Below are 23,433 nucleotides of genomic sequence, written 5' to 3'. Positions count from 1 at the left end.
AATTTTTTGTAACGCAGCATGAAGGATAAGAAGTAAAATTTAAATTTAAGTTATTCGTGAAGAGAAGTGAATTTCCAGGCTTTTTTCCAAAAATTTGGATTCAATGTGTTTTTGGTCAAAACTTTCATATGCATTCTCAAAATTCACATATCGGAGTCCAAAGCAAGACAAGAAGAAATACTTATAGAAAAACAACGGGCCAATAAATTAAAAAGAATATAAAAACAATTTGGCATTAAAAACATAAAGAGGCTCAAAATACAAACTCATGTGAAGCTGACTAAAGAATACGTTAACACATAACAACACCGAAAAAATCATCCGTTGAACAAATCGGGTCAAGGCTTCATGCGATAAAATTGGTACAAAAAAAGGACAGAGAAAGACAAAATCTGTCAAAAATATTGGAAGCAAAAAAACGGGTGAAAATTGAAAAAGATATTAAAAAGTCAATAAAAACACAAAAAAGGAGGGAACCAAAAGGATTGGCTCAAACAATAAAAAAGGAAAACTATCGTGTTGTTTTGTCGATTTTTTCAGCGTTGTAAGGGACGAAAGTTTTTTTTTATATCTTTAAGCAAAGCAGAAAATAGGGGGACAAGATTGCCCGGGGTGGAAAACGGCACGGGATAGGCGGAATCAAGGTGTGGATTGTCTTTTGAGAAAAATATTCTCTGTCCAAAGGTTACTTAGTACGTTTTTTTGGAAGAGGAGACATAATGTGTAACTCTCCTACACTGAAGCATTTCTAACCATCTCTTTTTTAAAAGAAGAGAGCATAGAACTTTAGCTCCTTTGAAAATTACTCACAATGCTCATTTTCGAATGGATTTAATTTTATCTGACGAAATTGAATGATTTAGTCTAATTGACTAATTGGCTCAACTGGTCTTGTAGCTACATGGCAACTCTAAAAAACCAATTTTACACTATATCTCCTAGGCAGTGCCTTATTTTACTAATTTTACTGTATTTTAAGAATTTTACCTTATTTTAACAATTTTACTTACCGAGTTTTTATTTTACGGTAATTTTACAACACTAGCCAGTATTAATGAGAAGAAAAGATTTAAAGAGACATGGGCAAAACATTCTGAGAATGTACTAAACCGCGACAGAGTTACAAGAAAATATATAGAAAAGAATGAAAATGTCTGCAACACTTCGGATGCAAAGGAAGAATTATTTTGTGAGAAAGAATTAGTGACCCCACTAAAAGAATTAAAAATATAGGGCTCCAGGTGTTGATAATGTGGTAAATGAGTTTCGTAAATATGGTGGCTCTGAAGTTAGAAATATTTTACTGAAGATTATGAATAGGATTTTGAAAAAGGAGAAGTACCTAGCGATTTTAGGAAAACTCTAATTAAGCCACTTTACAAGAAAAGTGATAAGAGGGACTGTGGTAATTATTGAGACATTAGCCTGGCCTCTGAAAGCAGCAAATTACTTAGTAATAAGATACTTTTTAGACTGAAAGATGCTGGAGACAAAGTTATAAGAACAGAACAGTGCAGTTTAAGCCAGGGTAGAGGATGTGTCGACCAAATTTTCATTCTTAGGTTAATAATTGAGAATTGCCTGAGTTATCAAACACCTTTGGTCCGCAGTTTTATAGGTTAAGAGAAAGCGTTCAATTCTGTTGATAGAAGAGCTTTAGCGAAGGTCTTATCTTAGTACGGTATGCGAGACTAACACATCAAATTGATTTGTGCTATGTATGAGAATAACACTGCTGCGATTAAGGTAGGAAATGCAGTTAACTGCTGGTTTTCTATTAAATCAGGAGTTAAGCAGGGTTGTGTTCTATCCCCCTTTATAAGGATCATTTTGATGGACTTTGTGTTGAGGAGCACAGGGAAGGCAATGGGAGAGCACAGAATCAAATGGGGAGGAAAAACTTGCCTGGACTTAAATTATGCTGATGACTTAAGCATCCTAGATGAAAGTGTGAGCAAAATGAATGAAATTTTAGGGGTTTTGCAAGTTCAGAGTGCAAAAATAGATTTGTAAATTAATATTAAGAAGACTAAGTCACAAATCTGAAGATGAAAAGGTGAGATTGCCGAAGATGTCCTTTTTGGCCAACCCTCTAGGACTAAACAGGAAGCAGTTCGTCCGTAGTCTGGGTGCGAAGATGTCGCAAAGAAAGGTTTAAGGGAAACGGGAACTTCCCGGGAGGGTGTAAAGTGGAGGTTTGGGAGAAGAGCGTGCGTAGCTGTATTGGCCTCAGGCGGCTTGGTGCTGCGGTGACTTGGTAGTAGCAGTAGTAGTTTAAGCAGGTATGCTGCCTTTGGCAGTAACGGGCACAAAATTCAAAAGAAGAAGAGGTGATTAAAAAAAGCAATAATATACTAAAAACAAATGGCACGAAACAGATCAATAGGGTGTAACTCTCTTTTGAAGGTGTATTTGTCTCTGGAAGTCAACAAATTATTAATATTTGAATTTCTAATGGACAAAAACCATTGTTTTTTTCATTTGTTTTCACGAATTATTTCTTTATTTGTTTTCACGGATCAACATGTCAGCACTGATGACAAAGCCTTGAACCAACCAAAGAAGAAGTATTAGAAAATAGAGGTTTTCAGGTATGAATAAATCTAAGATGGGTCGATGGGGAAAACAATGGCTTTTATTTCGATGTCCTTGGTGCTTTGAATTTATTACTTTATTTAATTACTCTACATTATTTATTACTTATTGCTTATTTTCATTATTACTATTAGTAAATTATAACTTAATTTACTCTAGATTCTTTTTCGTATTCGGCAGTTTATCATAGCCAATCCATTGGTCCTAATGACATTTATAAAAGTCAGGTTTTGCTCGTTTTACCTGTTTAAGTGTAATTTCTGCACTGTAGATCCCAGATATCGTTTCCAAAATATTGTGGGCTTCGTCAATGATCACCACATTATCTTTGGCACTAACACCACAGGATTCTCTTGTTTCTTTGTGGAAAAGTATATTATATGGCATCAAGATGATCTGAAAGTAAAAATGTTTGACTGAAATGATAGTATATATTTGAACATTTTTGAAAGGGAAATAATAAAACACTAAAACCTTAAGTTTAGCGAGTACATAGTAGAAAACAATGTTTATTTGTTAACTTTGACATACCTTTCTTAGCAGAGTTAAAATTTTGATGTCGTCTCCCACCCCTTCCCGTCTGGATGTTGAATTTATTAACAAGAAATTTATTTTTAAACCCATGGGATGTTGAATTATAAACAAGTTGAACTTATTTTTAAACCCAAAATTCAAAAAATCTTTGACATACTTAAGAACGTGAGGATTTTAATACCCCAAGTTTGTATGCAGAATATTTTATAAGTTTGTAGTTAATGACAGGTTAGTGTGTGTGTTTTTTTTTATCACCTGATCACAGTAACTTACAATCGTTTTTCTTGTTCAATGTCAAACTTCCTCAATGCAACACTGACATTAAGAAAAGGAAAACGGAAAAGAAGAAAAAATAGAATAGAAAGAAAGAGAGACGAAGGGTCATCAGAGGGTGAAATATAGAGAGAAAGATACCTGTGATTCTTTTACAGCTTTTCGACTGGCATAATATGGGCACGCCTTCATCTCTTTTCCTTTAGCAACTATATCTTCAATATCACTAACTTCAAAGAGAATATCCGTCGCCATACTACTTATGCCTTCACTTCGATAATAAGGACATGCACATCCGGCTGTTTCCCGTTTCTTTTTTGGAGGGACACCAGCGTCGGTTGTCTTTGATGATGACTGTTTCGATTTGGATTTCAGTTCAGTACATCTGAAAATGAGTGAATTAGTATGAATAGATATACACAACATGATGACTTATATAGGTCCTAAAAACTAATAAGTCTTCATGAACAAAGTTTGAGTTTAAAAACTTACTGTTTATTGCGCATGCGTTGATTTTTCCTTTTTTTGCTATGAACAAAAGGCATTATACCCAAAAAGTCTAAATATTGCCACTTTCAGTAACAAATGAGGCTTTTCTTTCAACAGATCTTTTAGCTTTCTAACAAATTTGTAACTATTCTAATTGTTCTTTTTAATTCAAAAGAATAGCTTGTAACGTAAATCCACACAGATAAAAAAAAAAAGAAATAGAAGTCAAACCCCTAGGATTTCAAATGACTGGGTTATAAGTAGCTCCAAACTCCTGTAATAACCCGAGTTATGAGTCACAATATTTTTATCAGCACCAAGTAATACCAAAATTCATCCAAAACATTGCTTGTTCCAGCCTCTGTTTAAAGATAGAAACTCGCCATGAAAGCTCTTTCACGATCACTTTGGCGTAATCACAATATCCATTAATCTCCAAACAAAGCTCTTTAACTGACACGGATTTTTCTCTACGGGACGTGTTCAATTAAAAATCTATTTTTTCGAAGTTTTTTGCTCATTATAAGCTAGATGTTTTGGAGTTACTATTGAAATTATGCTTAATAATTAGAAAATTTTGCTTGTGACTGAAATAGATAATCTGAACTTCTCTTGAACGGTTGCTCGTGTTAGATTTTTAGCTACGTTTCTACAGTCTCTTTTATAAGTAGAAATGGTATCTTCAGCAAAAGAATCTGCCATTCTACAAAATGAGCATGAGCTGCAGCATTAAGACAGTCAAGCTCTTGTTGCATGGATTTAGAATGTTACATCAGAAGATGGCAGCACTTTATAGGATAGTTTCTTTTTAACGATCACAAAATACTGGATATAAAAAATATTGTTCGAATGAGCCTAAGCATGGTTGTGGTAACCACACATTATGATTTTTTAATATATCTCGTAATTAATGTTTCTTCCAAATTAAATATTTCTCGTAATCTCCTCGCATTTATGTATGTATCTATTATTTGCAACCTAGTTCAACTTTTTCTACAGGGAAGTTATACAGAGTCACTCAAAAGGTAAAACTATAATATTCCAACGTAAAACTTTAAAAGACTTCAAAAATTGTCTCTAAAAAAATAAAATAAACATAAGCGGGCTATGGGGGCGGATATAAACTTTTTGCTAAACAAATTGATGTACTACAAGTGGAAATTTCGTGCAATAAAATTGTATCCAGTCCAGGGAGTTCCCCCTGCTATTAAACAGTATCTATTAATTTGATATTTAGATAAGCACTATCTGCATAATTTAAACATTAGTATAATACTAAATATAGTAGTGTTTTGTGATATACTAACATTCCCGTAGTAATGGTTTTTAGTATTCCTCGAACAATGTTCCTTCATTAGAAAAAAGTGTCTTCTTTTCTAGCAAAAACACTAAAGCAAAGACAAGTAAAATATAAAGACTTCAAGTTAACAAACTTTTCTTTTGTTTTTGCTATTTTTATTTTATCGACTATAAAGAAGAGTTTTGGGTTCCATTTCGAAGTCATTCCTAGAGTTAAAAGCTGTCTTCCTCAGCAGTACGACTTCATTAGAAGAACAAACCAATAAGCGGAGGGATAGTTGAACTCTTAATATTTAAAAACACTGTGCTTTTTCAGAGATCAAAGGGCCAGAATTTAAAATAAAAACGGATATGACTTGAGGTGAAACGAAGCAATTCAGTTAAACAAAGCATAACTGTTGCATCTCCCCAGGGAGTTAGTAGATCGAAATGACATAACCCTTATTTGATAGACCTTCTTTGTAGGATTTAAAACCTGAGGAGAGCCTGGTTTTCAGACGATAATGACAGTTGAAACCCGCTGTGTAACAAGGAAGATTTAAGCACCAGTTAAAGGGATGCTATCCTTAAGAACCGTCCTAGCCGAGTGGTAAGCGTTCTAAACTTAAAATTCTAAGGTCAAGGGTTCGATTCCTCGAACTAGGAGATTGGTATCTGCGCAAATAAAATGTGAAAAAGTTTTTTATGTTTTTAAAGTAAAGGAAAGCGTCCTGAAATATTTTTGTTGTTCATAATGAGTTTCTTTGACACTATATATAAAAATGTAGTAGCTTTATTTAGCTGGTGGCAACAAGTTTTACAGAAAACAGTCATAAAAGACTCGTGTCCGCTTCCTTTGATATTATAAGAAATTGTATACCAATATCCTTTCGTTTCGAACATTTTTAAGTCAATATTTATTTCTTTACCTTTCATTTATTAGGCTATTATTTTCTAATTTCCTCACATCTTCATTGATACAGAGCTGCTGTCTAGATGCTAAGGTCACCAAACGAATTTCACTACCATGTTTCCATTTTTTCACTTCGCTAACAAATTGACTTAACTGAGAATGCGTCCTTGATGCAAATAATATTTTCATTCCTCCACCAACATCTTCAGCGTTTTCATCATCAGAATCATCATGTCCATAAGAATCCAGTATATCTTCGTCATCTTCTATCACTGTTTTATAGTTTATTTGTGGATGAAATTTAGACCTCTTTGTGTCATCCTGGTAAAAAATACGAAAAATGGTTCATGTAATTGTTAAAAAAATCTATGAAATAAACTTATAAAAAAACTTAACCGGTTTTTTGTAACATCTCTGGTCCGTATCAAGACATTTATAAGCTCAGTTCTAAAACATGCAAACTCTTTTCCTTCCTAGACAGTGATAATTAGATTTTATATCAAAATATTTTGTCTAAGTGACCAATAATTCTCCTCAACAAAAATATTACCATCTAAAGCATCCTGTAGAGTTACAGTCAGCGATACTCAACATAAGCCCTCAAATTTTGTTAGAAGTTTCAAAGTTCCACAGGCGAAATTCCCCCTCCTCCCCTCTTATATTCTCCCTGATATGCACCTATGTGCTTAAGACTACTATATATAGTTTAATTTACCGGGGAAAGATTGAAGTCAAAAGTAAATAATATATGTGTTTCATGCTAAACTCTAGTTTTCTAGTATTTCCAGCGTTTGCCAAATGTTTTCAAGTGATAACCCTTACAATCTGAAATGAACTATCATTAGTCTACTAAAAAAATAGATTGTTACTACTAATAATTACAAGAAAAGAAAAGAAATTTGTTTAAAGTTTTACAACACCCTTCAGAAAACCTTGTAGACCCCACCTCATTTTTAAATCTGCTCTAGTAAAATAAAAGATTATTCTACTTTGTAAATTTGCTTGAATAAAATCAGGGAAGGGGGGCAACCTAAGATGAAGCGACTCACCATAGTTTCACTAGAATTGAAAGCTATTCTCAGAGGTAGTACTATAGTGCTACCTAAGTAAGGATCTATTTCTTGTTCCAATATTAGCTTATAGGTACTCAGTTTTACAAAATCAGGAAACAAAATTTTATCAGGCCAAACCCCTTTGATATCAGCATTCAAAAAAGTGAAAGTTGGAAAATGGTTAAGGGGAAACAGTTTATATTATTTGTCTGAAATGAAATGAAATGCAAGGGTCTGGAATGAAACAAGAAATTTTTTCAGCAAATTTTCTAGCAAGCTGAACATCAGATGCAAGTAAATGGGAAAATTCTCTTGAAATTTTCAGATTTGAAGCGATCTCAGCAAAAAAAGCTTTAGAGATAGGTACCCCAGAAGCAAAGAAAAAAAAATTCCTTTTCTATCCATATATATGCAAGTCAAACCCTAGGATGAGGGAATTTTTTTATGAAGAGTCCAAAATGCAAAGAAGTTCATTTTCACATCTTTCTTTTCATGGGGGAAATTTTCAGATTTAAAGCGATCTCAGCAAAAAAAAGTTTTAGAGATAGGAGCCCCAGAAGCAAAGAAAAAGAAGAAAATAACTCCTTTCCTATCCATAGATATGTAAGTAAAACCCTAAGATCAGGAATTCTTTTTATGGAGAGTCCAAAATGCAAAGAAGTTCATTTTGACATATGTTTTTTTTTTGGGGGGGTGGGGAGGGGCTGGGGGATATACGGTTGTTTTTGGAGCAAGATTGTTGATTTTAGAAATATTGACAAAGTACCAGTATAACCCACCTTTAATTTGGCTTGTTCTTTCTTCAAATTCTCTATTCGACTTCTATATTCCTCCCAGATTGATAGTTCACATCTGATAGTAGATAGCTTTTCAAGCAGCTGACATTTTTCAGATGCATTTGAAAGCCAATCATCACCATCACTTAGCCTTTCTATTTCATTTGTCAAACATGTTGCTTGTTCCTTTAAACTAGGAACACGATTATTCTCATAGTTTAGAAGCCATGATAAGCTGCCACAAATGATGCTCAAAGATTTACCCTTGAAAAATTATAAAGGATTATTCTCTATGGTATTGTCATACCCGAAACAAAATGTGTTTTCCTTCTATGTTTGAGCAATAGCCTTTTGTGCAAAAGGTTTCAGATGTACCCATTCGTCTGGGGTACAGAAGAAAAATTATTAGCTAACCTTGGGTGCATATAACCACTGACTTCAGAAAATACTAAGCCGTAAAAAAAGAAAAAAAATCCAAAAGCATATATGTATATCTTAAGCAGTAACAGTTCTAAGTCACTAGGATGATGTATGGATAATGATTTACCGCCAAGACAAACCAAAAAGGATACACTAATTGTCTTGTAAAACATATGAGTGACATAAGCTAAAACTGCTAATAAATATGGTATACAACTTGGAACTGCAAGAAAATTGTTAATTTTATTTCTGAATGACTGAGCTTTGGAATAATTATGTGAATGATTGTGTGTTTCTTCTCTGCCATTGTCTACATTCATTCATCTATGCTCCTATACACACACACCCACACACACACACACACATATATATATATATATTATATATATATATATATATATATATATATATATATATATATATATATATATATATATATATATATATATATATATATATATATATATATATATATATATATATATATATATATATATATATATATATATATATATATATATATATATATATATATATATATATATATATATATATATATATATATATAATGTTCACCACCATACCCAACAACAGGGGTAAGGAGGGAACACTATTACAGAAACTTAACATTGCAAAAAAATTATCAGTTTGGAAAGAAAATTTCTTCGGTCGAATTTGCAAATTTTTTTTCTGAAATTTGAGAAAGGGCAAGAAACCTAAAAAATGGTGACGGGTCGAAATGGAAACTACACCCAAATAAAAAAAAAAAATCGATTCAAAACGTAAATTCATCCAGCGATTGAAAACAAGTGCTGATTTTGTTATTTCTAATCACCCCAATGCTGGCCTTTTTTTTGTTGCTCCTCACTTAAAGTAAACCAAGTTGTTAAAATACCAACGACTAGAGGAAATATTTCTCTTGATGTTATTTTAACTAATATGAATAATTTTTACAGCCCTCCCTCAGCTTTGCCCTCATTAGGTGGAACTTATCATCTTTCGATTATATATCGTAACCTTTCGATTATATATCGATATATATATTGTTTACTGTATGTAAACACTGGTCATAGTTTGTAACTTGCAGCCCCTCCCCCAGGGACTGTGAGGGAGTAAGTCATCCCCAAAGACATTGTTATTATGGTTTTCAACTATGCGGAACAAAATGGCTATCTCAAAATTTTGATCCGCTGACTTTGGGAAAAAATGAGCGTGGGAGGGGGCCTAGGTGCCCTCAAATTTTTTTGGTCACTTAAAAAGGGCCCTAAAACTTTTCATTTTCATTAGAATGAGCCCTCTTGCGACATTCTAGGACCACTTGGTCGATACGATGACCCCTGGGAAAAAGAAAAAGAAAAACAAAAAACAAACCAACAAATAAACACGCACCCGTGATCTGTCTTCTGGCAAAAAATACGAAATTCCACATTTTTGTAGATAGGAGTTTGAAATTTTTGCTGTAGGGTTCTTTGATACGCTGAATGCGATGGTGTGATTTCCGTTAAGATTCTATGAAAGAAGAGGTGTTTAGGGGAAAACACCCCTATTTAAGGGGTGTTTTCCCCTATTTTCCAAAGTAAGGTAAATTTTCTCAGGCTCGTAACTTTTGATTACAAAGATTAAATTTAATGAAACTTATATATTTAAAATCAGCATTAAAATGCGATTTTTTTTTATGTATCTTTTACCATCATAATTTCGATTTTTAGAGACTCGTTTACTATTGAGCCGGGTCGCTCCTTACTACAGTTCGTTGCCACGAACTGCTTGAAATTGGAAGCCTCCTTCTTAACAAATAAATCGCATTATTCAAATCCTCTCCCTGTCCACAATGGCATACTTTAAGGTACTCTCCTAGGTCCCCTCCTTTTTTCAGTCATGATTAACAGCGTCACGAAGGAATTTCCTGACCGATGGAAATTTTTGATGACCTAACGGTAGTTCAAACTCTCTTCAAAAATTTAGTAAGCGATCCTATGAGTATTCTCAATGAAATTGGATATGAGGTCTTGGACTTAGACATGACAGTAAACCCTTCTAAGTCCATGATAATGCCGATTTGTTTCCTCAAATCCTCGTCCTGTTTTCTTAATCTTATCCATCGTAAAATTTCTGTGTCCTCACTTAAACTACTTTGTGTCACAATTTCTTCAAACTAAAAGTGGGATATCCACGTTAAAGACATCATCCATAGAGCTAATGTGTCTATCACTCTCCTTAAGCTCCTAAATTTAGCGTCCCCCCTTTCCATTCCTTAAGGATTTACACGTCTTTTTTTCCGCCCGTATCTCGAATATACTTGTCCAGTTTGGCACCCTGGTATCTCTCGCGAAGAATCGCGAGCATGAAGTATTCTCCTATGAGTATTCTCAATGAAATTAGGGATAAGACCTTGGACTTAGAGATGACAGTAAACCCCTTTAAGTCCGAGATAATGCCGATTTGTTTCCTCATATCCTCGTCCTGTTTTCTTAATACTATTCCTCCTGAAATTTCTGTGTGCTCATTTGAACTACTTTGCGTCACAATTTCTTCAAATTTAAAGTGGGATATCCACGTTAAAGACATCATCCATAGAGCTAATGTGTCTATCGCCCTCCCTGAGCTCCTAAATTTAGCTTCCCCCTTCCCATTCCTTAAGGATTTATACGTCTTTTTTCCGCCCGCATCTCGAATATACTTGTCCAGTTTGGTACCCTGGTATCTCTCGCGAAGAATCGCGAGAATGTAGTATTCCCCTATAAGCATTCTCAATGAAATTGGAGATAAGACTTTGACTTAGACATGACAGTAAACTTCTTTAAGTCCGTGATAATACCGATTTGTTTCCTCAAATCCTCGTCCTGTTTTCTTAATCCTATTCCTCCTGAAATTTCTGTGTCCTCATTTGAACTACTTTGTGTCACAATTTCTTTAAATTTAAAGTGGAATATCCACGTTAAAGACATCATTCATAGAGCTAATGTGGCTATCGCCCTCCTTAAGCTCCTAAATTTAGCGTCTCCCCTTCCCACTCCTTAAGGATTTACACGTCTATTTTCCACCCGCATTTCGAATATACTTGTCCAGTTTGGTACCCTGGTATCTCTCGCGACGAATTGGAAAAATCAAATCAATCCAAAAATGAGCCTTGCGAATAATTTTCAAAGAAGGCAAGTTGAGATACTCTCTACTCCTAAAAAAGCTAGCTTGGAAACCCTTGAGCGAAAGAGGGTTTCATTGTGCCTCCGTTTTGCAAAAAAATAAAATAAATGCATAAACAAGCCCTGGGAGGGCAAGTATTTTTCCCAAACGTCACTCCCCATCCAGATTACAACCGCCTCGAGCTGTTTCTGAGCTTGTGCCTTTTGTCCCACATTCGCTGCGTTACTTCCAGATATGAAAAAACTTCTGGTCCCTTTCATCACAGATAAATTGAATAGGATATCCCACTGGTTTCTCCCTTTTGTTTCTCTCTTTTCTTTATTGGCTGATGGTGCGACCAGGTTGTTGCACTTATGTGCTCCCCCCCTCTGTTTTTTAGCTTCCTTTTTAATTTATATATATATATATATATATATATATATATATATATATATATATATATATATATATATATATATATATATATATATATATATATATATATATTATTCTCTTTTTTGTGTTTATTCACTTATTTTTGTCCCCCTCACCCTTTGAACAGTTTTTATCTTTTTAACTATTTTATTGACTTTATGCACCTAAATTATAGCCACTTTTTTAGTGTCCTTTTTAATATATATATATATATATATATATATATATATATATATATATATATATATATATATATATATATATATATATATATATATATATATCTATATATATAAAAATAAGTTGTCTGTGTGTGGATCTGTGGATCAGGTGACGTCATGTTTGTCCGCATATGACGTCTGAATTATTTCACACTAATACAAAAGAAGAAAAAAACTAAAAAAGGTAAAAACTACAAAAAAAACTAAAAAGAAAAAAAAACTAAAAAAGCTAAAAAACTAAAAAAAACTAAAAAAAGGTAAAAATCTAATAACTAAAAAAAAACTTAAAAAAAATAAAAAAAGGCAAAAACTACAAAAAAAATAAAAACTAATAAAAAAACTAAAAAAGCTAAAAAACTAAAAAAACTAAAAAAAACTAAAAAAAGGTAAAAAACTAAAAAAAACTAAAAACTAAAAAAGAAAAAAACTAAAAAAAAGGAAAAAACTGAAAAATAAAAGAGAAAAAGAAAACTAAAAAAATATGAATAAATATATATAAAAATAAGTTGTTTGTGGGTTGTGTCTGTCTGTCTGTCTGTCGAGTGACGTCGTGTTTGTCCGCATATGACGTCTGAATTATTTCACACTAATACAAAAGAAGAAAAAAAACTAAAAAAGGTAAAAACTACAAAAAAAACTAAAAAGAAAAAAAACTAAAAAAGCTAAAAAACTAAAAAAAACTAAAAAAAGATAAAAAACTAAAAACTAAAAAAAACTGAAAAAACTAAAAAAAGGCAAAAACTAAAAAAAACTGAAAACTAATAAAAAAAACTAAAAAAGCTAAAAAACTAAAAAAACTAAAAAAACTAAAAAAAGGTAAAAAACAAAAAAAAACTAAAAACTAAAAAAGAAAAAACTAAAAAAAAGGAAAAAACTGAAAAATAAGAGAAAAAGAAAACTAAAAAAATATTAATAAATATAAAAAATATAAATATAAATATAATATAAATTAGCAATCAACAAAGCACCGAGACACAAATGACGACCGGGACACAGGGAGTATAAATGACGACCAGGACATAAGTAAAAAAAAAACTAAAAAAATAAAAAAATGGTAAAAACTACAAAAAAACTAAAAACTAATAAAAAAACTAAAAAATCTAAAAATCTAAATAAACCACAAAAGAAAAAAAAGAAAAAAGGAAAAAAATAAAGGAGAAAAACAAAACTAAAAAACGAATGTATATACAGACCGGGACACCGGGATACAAATGACGACCGGGACACAGGGAATATAAATGACGACCGGGACACAGGGACACAACTACAATGGGGACGCCGGGGGGCACAGGGGGATATAAATGACGACCGGGACACCGGGACACAAGGAATATAAATGACGCCCGGGACACTCAAAGAGAAATCACAGACTGGAACACCGGGACACAAATGACGACCGGGACACAGGGAATATAAATGACGACCGGGACACAGGGACATAACTACAAAGGGGACGCCGGGGTGCACAGGGGGATATATAAATGACGATGGCGACTCAGGGAATGGTCGATTAGCAATCACCATCAACAAAGCTCAAGGGCAATCATTAGAATCATGAGGTATAGATCTGAATACGGATTGTTTTCCCATGGACCATTATATGTTGCATGTTCAAGAGTCGGTAAACCTGAAAATCTATTTATATGCACAGACAATGGGACAGCAAAGAATGTTGTATATTCGCAAGTTTTACGTAGTTAAAAACATATATATATATATATATATATATATATATATATATATATATATATATATATATATATATATATATATATATATATATATATATATATATATCTATCTATATTCACAGGTGGGACATAGGGACACAACTACAATGGCGCGTAACTAATATGGCGCGTAACGACTTACGCGCGCGGGGGGGCTTGGGGGGGGGGGCGAAGCGCCCCCACCAACTAGGTGTTGGGGTGGCGCGAAGCGCCACCCCAACAGCTAGTCTATCTATATATATAAAAATAAGTTGTCTGTGTGTGGATCTGTGGATCAGGTGACGTCATGTTTGTCCGCATATGACGTCTGAATTATTTCACACTAATACAAAAGAAGAAAAAAACTAAAAAAGGTAAAAACTAAAAAGAAAAAAAAACTAAAAAAGCTAAAAAACTAAAAAAAACTAAAAAAAGGTAAAAATCTAATAACTAAAAAAAAACTGAAAAAAACAAAAAAAGGCAAAAACTACAAAAAAATAAAAACTAATAAAAAAACTAAAAAAGCTAAAAAACTAAAAAAACTAAAAAAAACTAAAAAAAGGTAAAAAACTAAAAAAAAACTAAAAACTAAAAAAGAAAAAAACTAAAAAAAGGAAAAAACTGAAAAATAAAAGAGAAAAAGAAAACTAAAAAAATATGAATAAATATATATAAAAATAAGTTGTTTGTGGGTTATGTCTGTCTGTCTGTCTGTCGAGTGACGTCGTGTTTGTCCGCATATGACGTCTGAATTATTTCACACTAATACAAAAGAAGAAAAAAAACTAAAAAAGGTAAAAACTACAAAAAAACTAAAAAGAAAAAAACTAAAAAAGCTATAAAACTAAAAAAAACTAAAAAAAGGTAAAAAACTAAAAACTAAAAAAAACTGAAAAAACTAAAAAAAGGCAAAAACTAAAAAAAAACTAAAAACTAATAAAAAAACTAAAAAAGCTAAAAAACTAAAAAAACTAAAAAAACTAAAAAAAGGTAAAAAACAAAAAAAAAACTAAAAACTAAAAAAGAAAAAACTAAAAAAAAGGAAAAAACTGAAAAATAAGAGAAAAAGAAAACTAAAAAAATATTAATAAATATAAAAAAGTAAAAAAATGGTAAAAACTACAAAAAAAAAAAACTAATAAAAAAACTAAAAAATCTAAAAATCTAAATAAACTAAAAAAGAAAAAAAAGAAAAAAGGAAAAAAATAAAGGAGAAAAACAAAACTAAAAAACGAATGTATATACAGACCGGGACACCGGGATACAAATGACGACCGGGACACAGGGAATATAAATGACGACCGGGACACAGGGACACAACTACAATGGGGACGCCGGGGGGCAAAGGGGGATATAAATGACGACCGGGACACCGGGACACAAGGAATATAAATGACGCCCGGGACACTCAAAGAGAAATCACAGACTGGAACACCGGGACACAAATGACGACCGGGACACAGGGAATATAAATGACGACCGGGACACAGGGACATAACTACAAAGGGGACGCCGGGGTGCACAGGGGGATATATAAATGACGATGGCGACTCAGGGAATGGTCGATTAGCAATCACCATCAACAAAGCTCAAGGGCAATCATTAGAATCATGAGGTATAGATCTGAATACGGATTGTTTTCCCATGGACCATTATATGTTGCATGTTCAAGAGTCGGTAAACCTGACAATCTATTTATATGCACAGACAATGGGACAGCAAAGAATGTTGTATATTCGCAAGTTTTACGTAGTTAAAAACATATATATATATATATATATATATATATATATATATATATATATATATATATATATATATATATATATATATATATATATATATCTATATTCACAGGTGGGACATAGGGACACAACTACAATGGCGCGTAACTAATATGGCGCGTAACGACTTACGCGCGCGGGGGGGGGCTTGGGGGGGCGCGAAGCGCCCCCACCAACTAGGTGTTGGGGTGGCGCGAAGCGCCACCCCAACAGCTAGTATATATATATATATATATATATATATATATATATATATATATATATATATATATATATATATATATATATGTGTGTGTGTGTGTGTGTTATTAACTACGCAAAACTTGCGAATATACAACATTCTTCGCTGTCCCATTGTCTGTGCATATAAATAGATTGTCAGGTTTACCGACTCTTGAACATGCAACATATAATTGTCCAGAAAACAATCCGTATTCAGATCTATACCTCATTATTCTAATGATTGCCCTTGAGCTTCGTTGATGGTGATTGCTAATCGAAAATTCCCCGTGTCCCCGTCGTCATTTATATATCCCCCCTGTGCTCCCCGGCATCCCCCTTGTAGTTGTGTCCCTGTGTCCCGGCCGTTATTTATATTCCCTGTGTCCCGGTCGTCATTTGTGTCCCGGTGTCCCAGTCTGTAATTTCTCTTTGAGTGTCCCGGTCGTCATTTATATTCCCTGTGTCCCGGTCTGTAATTTCTCTTTGAGTGTTCCGGTCGTCATTTATATTCCCTGTGTCCCGGTCGTCATTTATGTCCCGGTTTTCCATGGGAAAAACAAACCGTATTCAGATCTATACATCATTATTCCAATGATTGCCCTTGAGCTTTGTTGATGGTGTTTGCTCACCGAACATTCCCTGTGTCCCGGTCGTCATTTATATATCCCTGCTATCCCCCCCGGCGTCCCCGTTGTAGTTGTGTCCCTGTGTCCCGGTCGTCATTTATATTCCCTGTGTCCCGGTCGTTATTTGTGTCGCGGTGTCCCAGTCTGTAATTTCTCTTTGAGTGTCCCGGTCTATAATTTCGTCAGTCGACAAACATGACGTGAGTCGACAAACAACTTCATGACGGCATAATGCTCAATCCTTATAATGACGTCAGTCGACACACAAACATGACGTCAGTCAACAGACAAACAACTTATTTTTATATATATAGATAATTTGTTTCTTTTTCGTTGTTTCTTTTTTTTGCATTTTTGCCGGTATTAGTGCAACCATGTGATTTGTCGACCCCGATGTCCGAATTCAACCTTTCGTGGGCTTGTGACAGAGATTTTTTTTGAAATAAGTATCTTATCTTATATACACTATGTGCGTTTATATTGCCAGTGCGTATTTTAAGAGTTGATTTGTGTGTTAAGTTGGAACTCTCAAAGAATACTTAAAGGGGAAGATCAATTTACCAAAAGGCATTATGTTCACACTACTACTAATACTATTGCTATTGCAACATTTATTAGTTTTACTACTACTATTACTAGTGCTCCAAGTACTTCTTCTATCGCAAGTACTTGTAAGGTGTTCACACTACTACTAATACTACTGCTATTGCAATATTTACTAGTTCTTTTACTACTATTACTAGTGCTCCAACTACTACTTCTATCGCAAATACTTATAAGGTTAAGAGCATTAAGAAGAAAATTCCAAGAAGTATATTAATATACAGGTTATTAAAATAGCAAATCGACAATATCATAGCAATTGCTAATTGTATTAAATTGTGTAATTATATTACTGCTGTCATTACTATTACAACTATACCTAAGGGTATGAAGGTGAAATTTTCAGAGACTATTTCTGAAAATTTCTGTTACACGAATGAAAACCTGCCATCCGTACGCAGGTTACCAAAAGGGGATAATCAGCAATATCTTAAGAATAGTTTCGTATGTGAAATTAAAACTTATAATGCTTGTTGTGGGTGATATTGAACTAACCAGAGACAACATTTGAGTCATAATACTACTGCTTCTAATCCTACAACTACTACTACTGCTACTTTTATTATTACTGATACAGCTACTACTACTAAAGCTAAGACTACTACTAATAAACCTAAGGGTATTAAGACGAAAATTTTGTGCAATATTGTAACTGTATTGAAACAAATAGAAACACAGTATGCCCACGTAGGCTGTCAAGAGGACATATCAGCAGTGCTACAGGACCAGTTGATGGACCAGGGATGGAGTTAAGTTAAACATTCATCATGTGTGGAAGAGAATATTGCACAAAAAGATGCCATGTGGATACTCCAACTATTGCTACTACTACTACTACAACTATTGCTACTACAAAAACTAAGGGTATTAAGGTGAAGCTTTCAAGTAGGCCTAATATTTAGACGGAAACTCAACTAAATGAAAACGAAATATGATCATGTAGATTGTCAATAGGGTGACAAAGCAATATCACACAACAGCTGACATTATTAAGCTAGACCTTCCAGGGTAAGTTGTGACAAATTTTGAACTAGCTAGAAGACACTTTCGATACTATTTCTATGGTTACTGTGACTAATGAAACTAAGTGCATTAAGTTGAAACGTTTAGGGGAAGTTTTAATCAAGTGAAAAATTACACGCATGCAAGTATCAAAAGGGCTTATAAGCAATATCAAAGGCAGTGCAGCCCTATCATAGCTAGTAATATCATTGATATTTCAAAGGATATAATTTGATTGGAAATTTAAAGTTCCAGTGCCCTTTTTAAGAGTCAAAAGTGATTGGAGGGAAATCAGCCCTCCTCTTTAGCTCATAATTTCCAATCAAAATTTGAGATAGCCATCTTTCTCAGCATAGCTGAAGTTCTTGTAACTGTATCTCTAGGGCTATTGTGTAGGTCATCTCCCCACAGTTATACAATTTGCCAATTATGTTTAAAGACTATTTGCTGCCTTAAGATTAAATAAAAAAGAACTTTGTGTATGCTGATTGCCAGTAAGACACATCAGTAGTATCCCAAGAATGACTGAGACTATTATGTTCAAACTTTCGGGGCTACTTCTATTATCATTTCTGCTCTTAAAATTTGACTAAATCAAAAGAGTGTAAGTGTATCCAAACTGTCAAAGAGCACAGATAGATTTTTTTGCAAATGGTGTTTAGTTTTATTTTTCAGGTCAACTAGGAGGTATAGAAATAAATTAAACACTACTATTCGTATCTGGATTTTTAAAAGGGTGTATGCTGTTCAAAATTGTTGAAAAATTTTCTCCAGCATACAAACAGCAGGCCAAACTATAAACTGTTAAAAGAAAAACCAAAAAGATTGAATCTATTATTTAGTTTTTTTACGGAAAATACTCAGTCAATATAAAACGAACAGAAATTAATTAAAAAAACTTTTGCCACTAAATAAGTTTTTCAAAGAAAAGTAAAGAGCTCCATTAAACCAAAAGTGAGCAAAAATGGAATTGAATAGTCTACCAAGCATAAAACTACCACATATCAGCATCAATAAATAAATAAAACCCAAAACGAACAGAAATTACAATGAACAACAGAGTCAAACTCAAAATGAGCATAAATTAATGGGGGTAGGGCTCAAAACCCCTTTGTTTTCACAAGACCAGGACATAATTACTGAAAAAATACCAATGAATTTGCATTGTAAGTTGAATATACATATGCTGATAATTATTCCTTAAGATATTGATAATATTTTATTTATTAAAGTCATAAAAATGAAAACATTAAAAAAATCAGTAAAGTACAAATTATTTTCCAGCCCTGTGAAGGCAAAGGAGTTTTAAGCCCTACTCATGTTAATTTCTGTTTGTTTTGGGTAGTTTGGTTGTTGGTTTACATCATTTTCTAGTGCTAGTTTATAATCAGGAGAGGGTTCATGAGACCAATGTATAATTGAGTGATAATTGAATGAGAAAATGTACAAATGAGACAATGTACAAATGAGACACAGTCTAAAATAATGCCAATTTGAAACCAAAACAGGGGCAAGACACCTGAGATAAAATTTTTAGAAAACAAGGAATTAGCAATTAGCTACAGCAACATCACTAGCAACAAGAACACTGTTAAATGTGGAATCAAATTGTACCACCATTTTGTTATTATAATGCTTAGTTCAGAAAAGGCATCTTGGTGCAAGATTACCTTCTTTGTTTTCAGCCTTATTTCTATCCTCTAACATATATTTATTAGTAAACATATATTATCAAGCAGTGAACCGATAGAAAAAAAGAAGAAATATTCCATTAGGTTCTCTATTCAATAGTCTCTTTAAATATAATGTAATAATTGCTGCTGTTAGCCTTTGGCTAACCAGGCCACTGTCTGTTGGGAACTGTCAGGTCAGTATTCTATATACTCAAGGATTGTTTTAGGGTATTTTTCCAACCCACAGAAGAGTGACAATTTTTCATAATTTCAGAGTCAGCCGCCTTCCTTTATAAAATGATGTAAGGCTAGCATTCTTGGATATGTATTCTTCTGAAGAATACAATACAATAACATAAATTCTTACCTTGTGATATGCAAACAAAATTCACAGAAATTTTTAGGGTTACTTCCTGTTTAATTTATATGTTGTCTGCTATACTGTTGGTTTTGTTTCATATATACAATTCTAGAATATTTGAAATAGGTATTTGCAGATCTTTGTTGACAAAATAATGGCTGGCATATAATACCATAGATATTTTAAATACAGGATCATAAAAAACTTCCACATTGACTAAAGTGGAAGAAACTCAGAAAATCTGCTTAATGAAATGCTCCTGCACATTATAAAGCAAAAACTTTGTTATTATAGTGTTTTCATTGGAAGTGGCAACAGACAAGAATGTTACCAATATTAGTACTAGGCTAAATACTATCCATGTTCTTTCAAAACACTGACATGTAAATTTTAGGAGTTCAGAGTTCTGGTACTCTGGTGACAATTGAAAATTATATGATTGAATTTCAAACATGAAAGTAAAAGCTTTTCAATCCCTTAATTGCTTTGAAACAGTAGCAATATTGCATGAATTTCAATTAGCATTAATTTCTTTAGAGTCAAAATATGTTTTAATTTCCCAATGACAGTTGTATTACCCAAGCCCTAGACTAATGGTCAGCAGCTTAAAACTTGCAAGCTAGATCCAGCTTATTTGAAAGTGTGGACCTTGAGAAACCCTTTTTCTTTTTGTTTATGCACATTCTATGATCAAAATAAGCCTAAAGATTAATAACTGTGATTCTAGAAAGAACTAAAGATTAAAAACAAGCTTAAAGATTAATTAGATTGTTGTTGCTAATTCAACCATGGGGTTAAGCACACTCTTTCCCCTAAAGTCACCAGTCTTTTTTTAAAGGGACTTGTGCATCCTAAACTTGAATTTGGAAAGTCTTTAGCTTCCCCTCATTAAAAAAAAAAAAAACATCAAAAATGTTGGAAGATGTGTAAAGACATGCCACCAAAGTGATTTCTGGAATCTAGGAACTTTCTATTCTGCAAGACTACCAAAGCTGAAACTACCAACTCTTGCATACAGGAGAAACAGAGGTGATGCCTTTTTAACCTATAAGCTAATGATGGCTAATAAACTCTCAGTATTATTTTCCACTGTTAGTCCTAACTCAAGAACTAGAGGCCATCAGTTGAAACTTGTTAAGCAGCCTATCCTATTCAAAGGCTGTGCTCAATTCTTGCTTCAACAATCATCAGCACTTGGAATAAACTCTCTGAAAAACCTGTTACTGCTGAATCTGTGGACAATTTTAAACAAAGATTGGGTGCTGTTTGGTCCTCTAGAGAGTAAAAACACAACTGGGAAGCTATGGATCAGTGCAGTGCACCTGGCTATTCCTGAAAAAAAATCCTGAATTCAACTCACATCATTAACTCTGGAGCTCTACAACAAGAAATCCTTAGATTGTTGCATGCTACAATTTAAGGTAATTAAAACTTATATTCACAAATTTGTTAGCATGAACAATTGACATTCTGAAGTACTCCCTAATTTCTATCCATATTTAGAAAATTTGGAATATAATCTATGAACAGTACTACTGCTTTATCATTAAATACATCATACCCACTGCACAAACATACTACTTGAGAAAAAATTTGTACTTATGGTCTGCTAGACAAAAATAAGAGAGAATAGCTTAAGGACAAAGTTTATAAAACAGGTTTAAACTGTCAAATGTAGTAGTCCTATGTTTGTAGTAAGACATTTTATTTGCTATTTATCAAGTGTCATTGATTGTTAACAGGGTCATATCTCAAGCACTTTTATTTGGGGGGGGGGGAGCAAGAGCAGTCCATATCTAGATAGTCAAGGTGCATGAGACATATAATACTCCTTTTCTCCATATTATTGGGGGGACAACCCTCCCCTTCAAATGATGCCCCTGATTGCTAACTGGTTGACATGAAATTAAAAATACATGTATCTATGATTGGCAGGTGAAGGTTTGTTTAACAAAGGGTTGTGAGCTGATGAGCAAACATGCTAATATTCTTTAAAATTTTCTTTCATTACATAAAAGCTAGATAGGCTGGGGTAAAATTCTAGATGATGGGCTTTTGTCTATCATGGAATACAGTTGAATATAGAATGAATGAACTTTCAGGAGTATATTCAGAGCCTCAATGGTTGCTTGGGAGGCTACTTTGAATTGTGTCCCTCTACCCTTCCATCTCAAAGAGCATTAATATTTGATGAACTTTTAAATCATTTGTTTCATTATAAAAATCAAAACTTTGAGAATGGATACATTGTTTAATAGATAATAAGGAAAGTTTATGAATATTTTACCTAGGATTAGTCTTTATTTGTAAGGTTTTCAGATTTGAGAACAAATTTTTTAAATTTTAGAAAAAAACTTGATATGGCTCAAAATCCTGCAAAAATAATAGAAACTGTATTTTTAAAAACTATAGCCAATGAAAAGGAAAATCTGAAGCCCAGAATTAAGCTAATATACTATTCAAAAATTATGCTAGTGATAGTTTCCAGAATCTTAGATAGAAGGGTAGACACATTCCTGAAAGTTTTGTTTGACTAACTCAGCTACTTTTCAATATAGCAAGAATCTTTCAACAAAAGCTTTACTGCTAGTGCTAGAAAGTCAACAATACATATATTTAATATGCAATATTTTATTATATTGCTGCTCTTTATTGGATTTTTTTACAGTCTTAAAAAGGTACCTGATCACTGTCCTAGACTGTAAAAAAGGGTTTTCTGATTTTTTTTTTTAATTTTACAGTTTATATGGGCTATAATGAAAACATACAGTGCCTGTAGGACTTTCAAATATGCCAACAGATGAGTCTTCACATATGGTGTAGAGTCCCCTCATAAACTCCAATTGGATGGAATAAGGCTGAAAAGGAAAGCCATAACTATCTGAATCTAACATAACAGACTGAATTTTTAGAACAATTGGCAATTGGTAGTTTCTGACAAATCAATTCGAATTTCGGTCTCGTATTAAGATTTTAAAATTTGAAAAGTTGACGCCATCTAAGAAATTCTTATCTAATTAAGATCAAAAACCCGGCCCATGTGTCTTGAAAACAGTGTCTAACGAGAAAAATTGACATTTCAAGCTGATTTGGGAAAAGTAAATATTATTTAGGTTAATGTTAATAATAAAGTTTATTGTGAAAGAAAATTTATGATAATTACGAATAAGAAAAGGAAATGACAGAAAGAAGGTGTCGAATCAAAATGAAATATGCCCACTTTATAGATGTGACGTTGAAACGGGCTAAAAACTTATCTGTGGAACCTCTATCGCATACCTAAATCCAAGATGAAACAAGTCAAGGCCAAGCTTCAACGCTGAATTTACTGCTTATCGTGCAGC

At 33.2% G+C, this 23,433-nt stretch overlaps 1 protein-coding gene across 2 annotated transcripts in view; it reads right to left on the bottom strand.

Moving 5' to 3' along the window:
- Nucleotides 1-23,079, bottom strand: part of LOC136039825 (ATP-dependent DNA helicase DDX11-like) — a 46,749-nt gene extending 23,670 nt beyond the window's left edge. The window contains exons 1-5 of one of the 2 annotated variants that reach the window (XM_065723728.1): nt 22,858-23,079; nt 7,914-8,174; nt 6,099-6,403; nt 3,544-3,787; nt 2,839-2,991 (exon numbers count right to left, since the gene is read on the bottom strand). In XM_065723728.1, the coding sequence (XP_065579800.1) occupies nt 2,839-2,991; nt 3,544-3,787; nt 6,099-6,403; nt 7,914-8,174; nt 22,858-22,983 (1,089 nt within the window). In that variant the 5' untranslated portion in view covers nt 22,984-23,079. The remainder of the gene's footprint in view (nt 1-2,838; nt 2,992-3,543; nt 3,788-6,098; nt 6,404-7,913; nt 8,175-22,857) is intronic. The other variant, XM_065723729.1, reaches the window with a different exon arrangement.
- Nucleotides 23,080-23,433: the final 354 nt, after the last annotated feature.

Source organism: Artemia franciscana, chromosome 20, assembly GCF_032884065.1.
Source record: "Artemia franciscana chromosome 20, ASM3288406v1, whole genome shotgun sequence".
NCBI lineage: Eukaryota > Metazoa > Arthropoda > Branchiopoda > Anostraca > Artemiidae > Artemia > Artemia franciscana.
The sequence above is the reverse complement of the archived record's forward strand: the minus strand, read 5'-3'. Positions and strand labels throughout refer to the sequence as shown.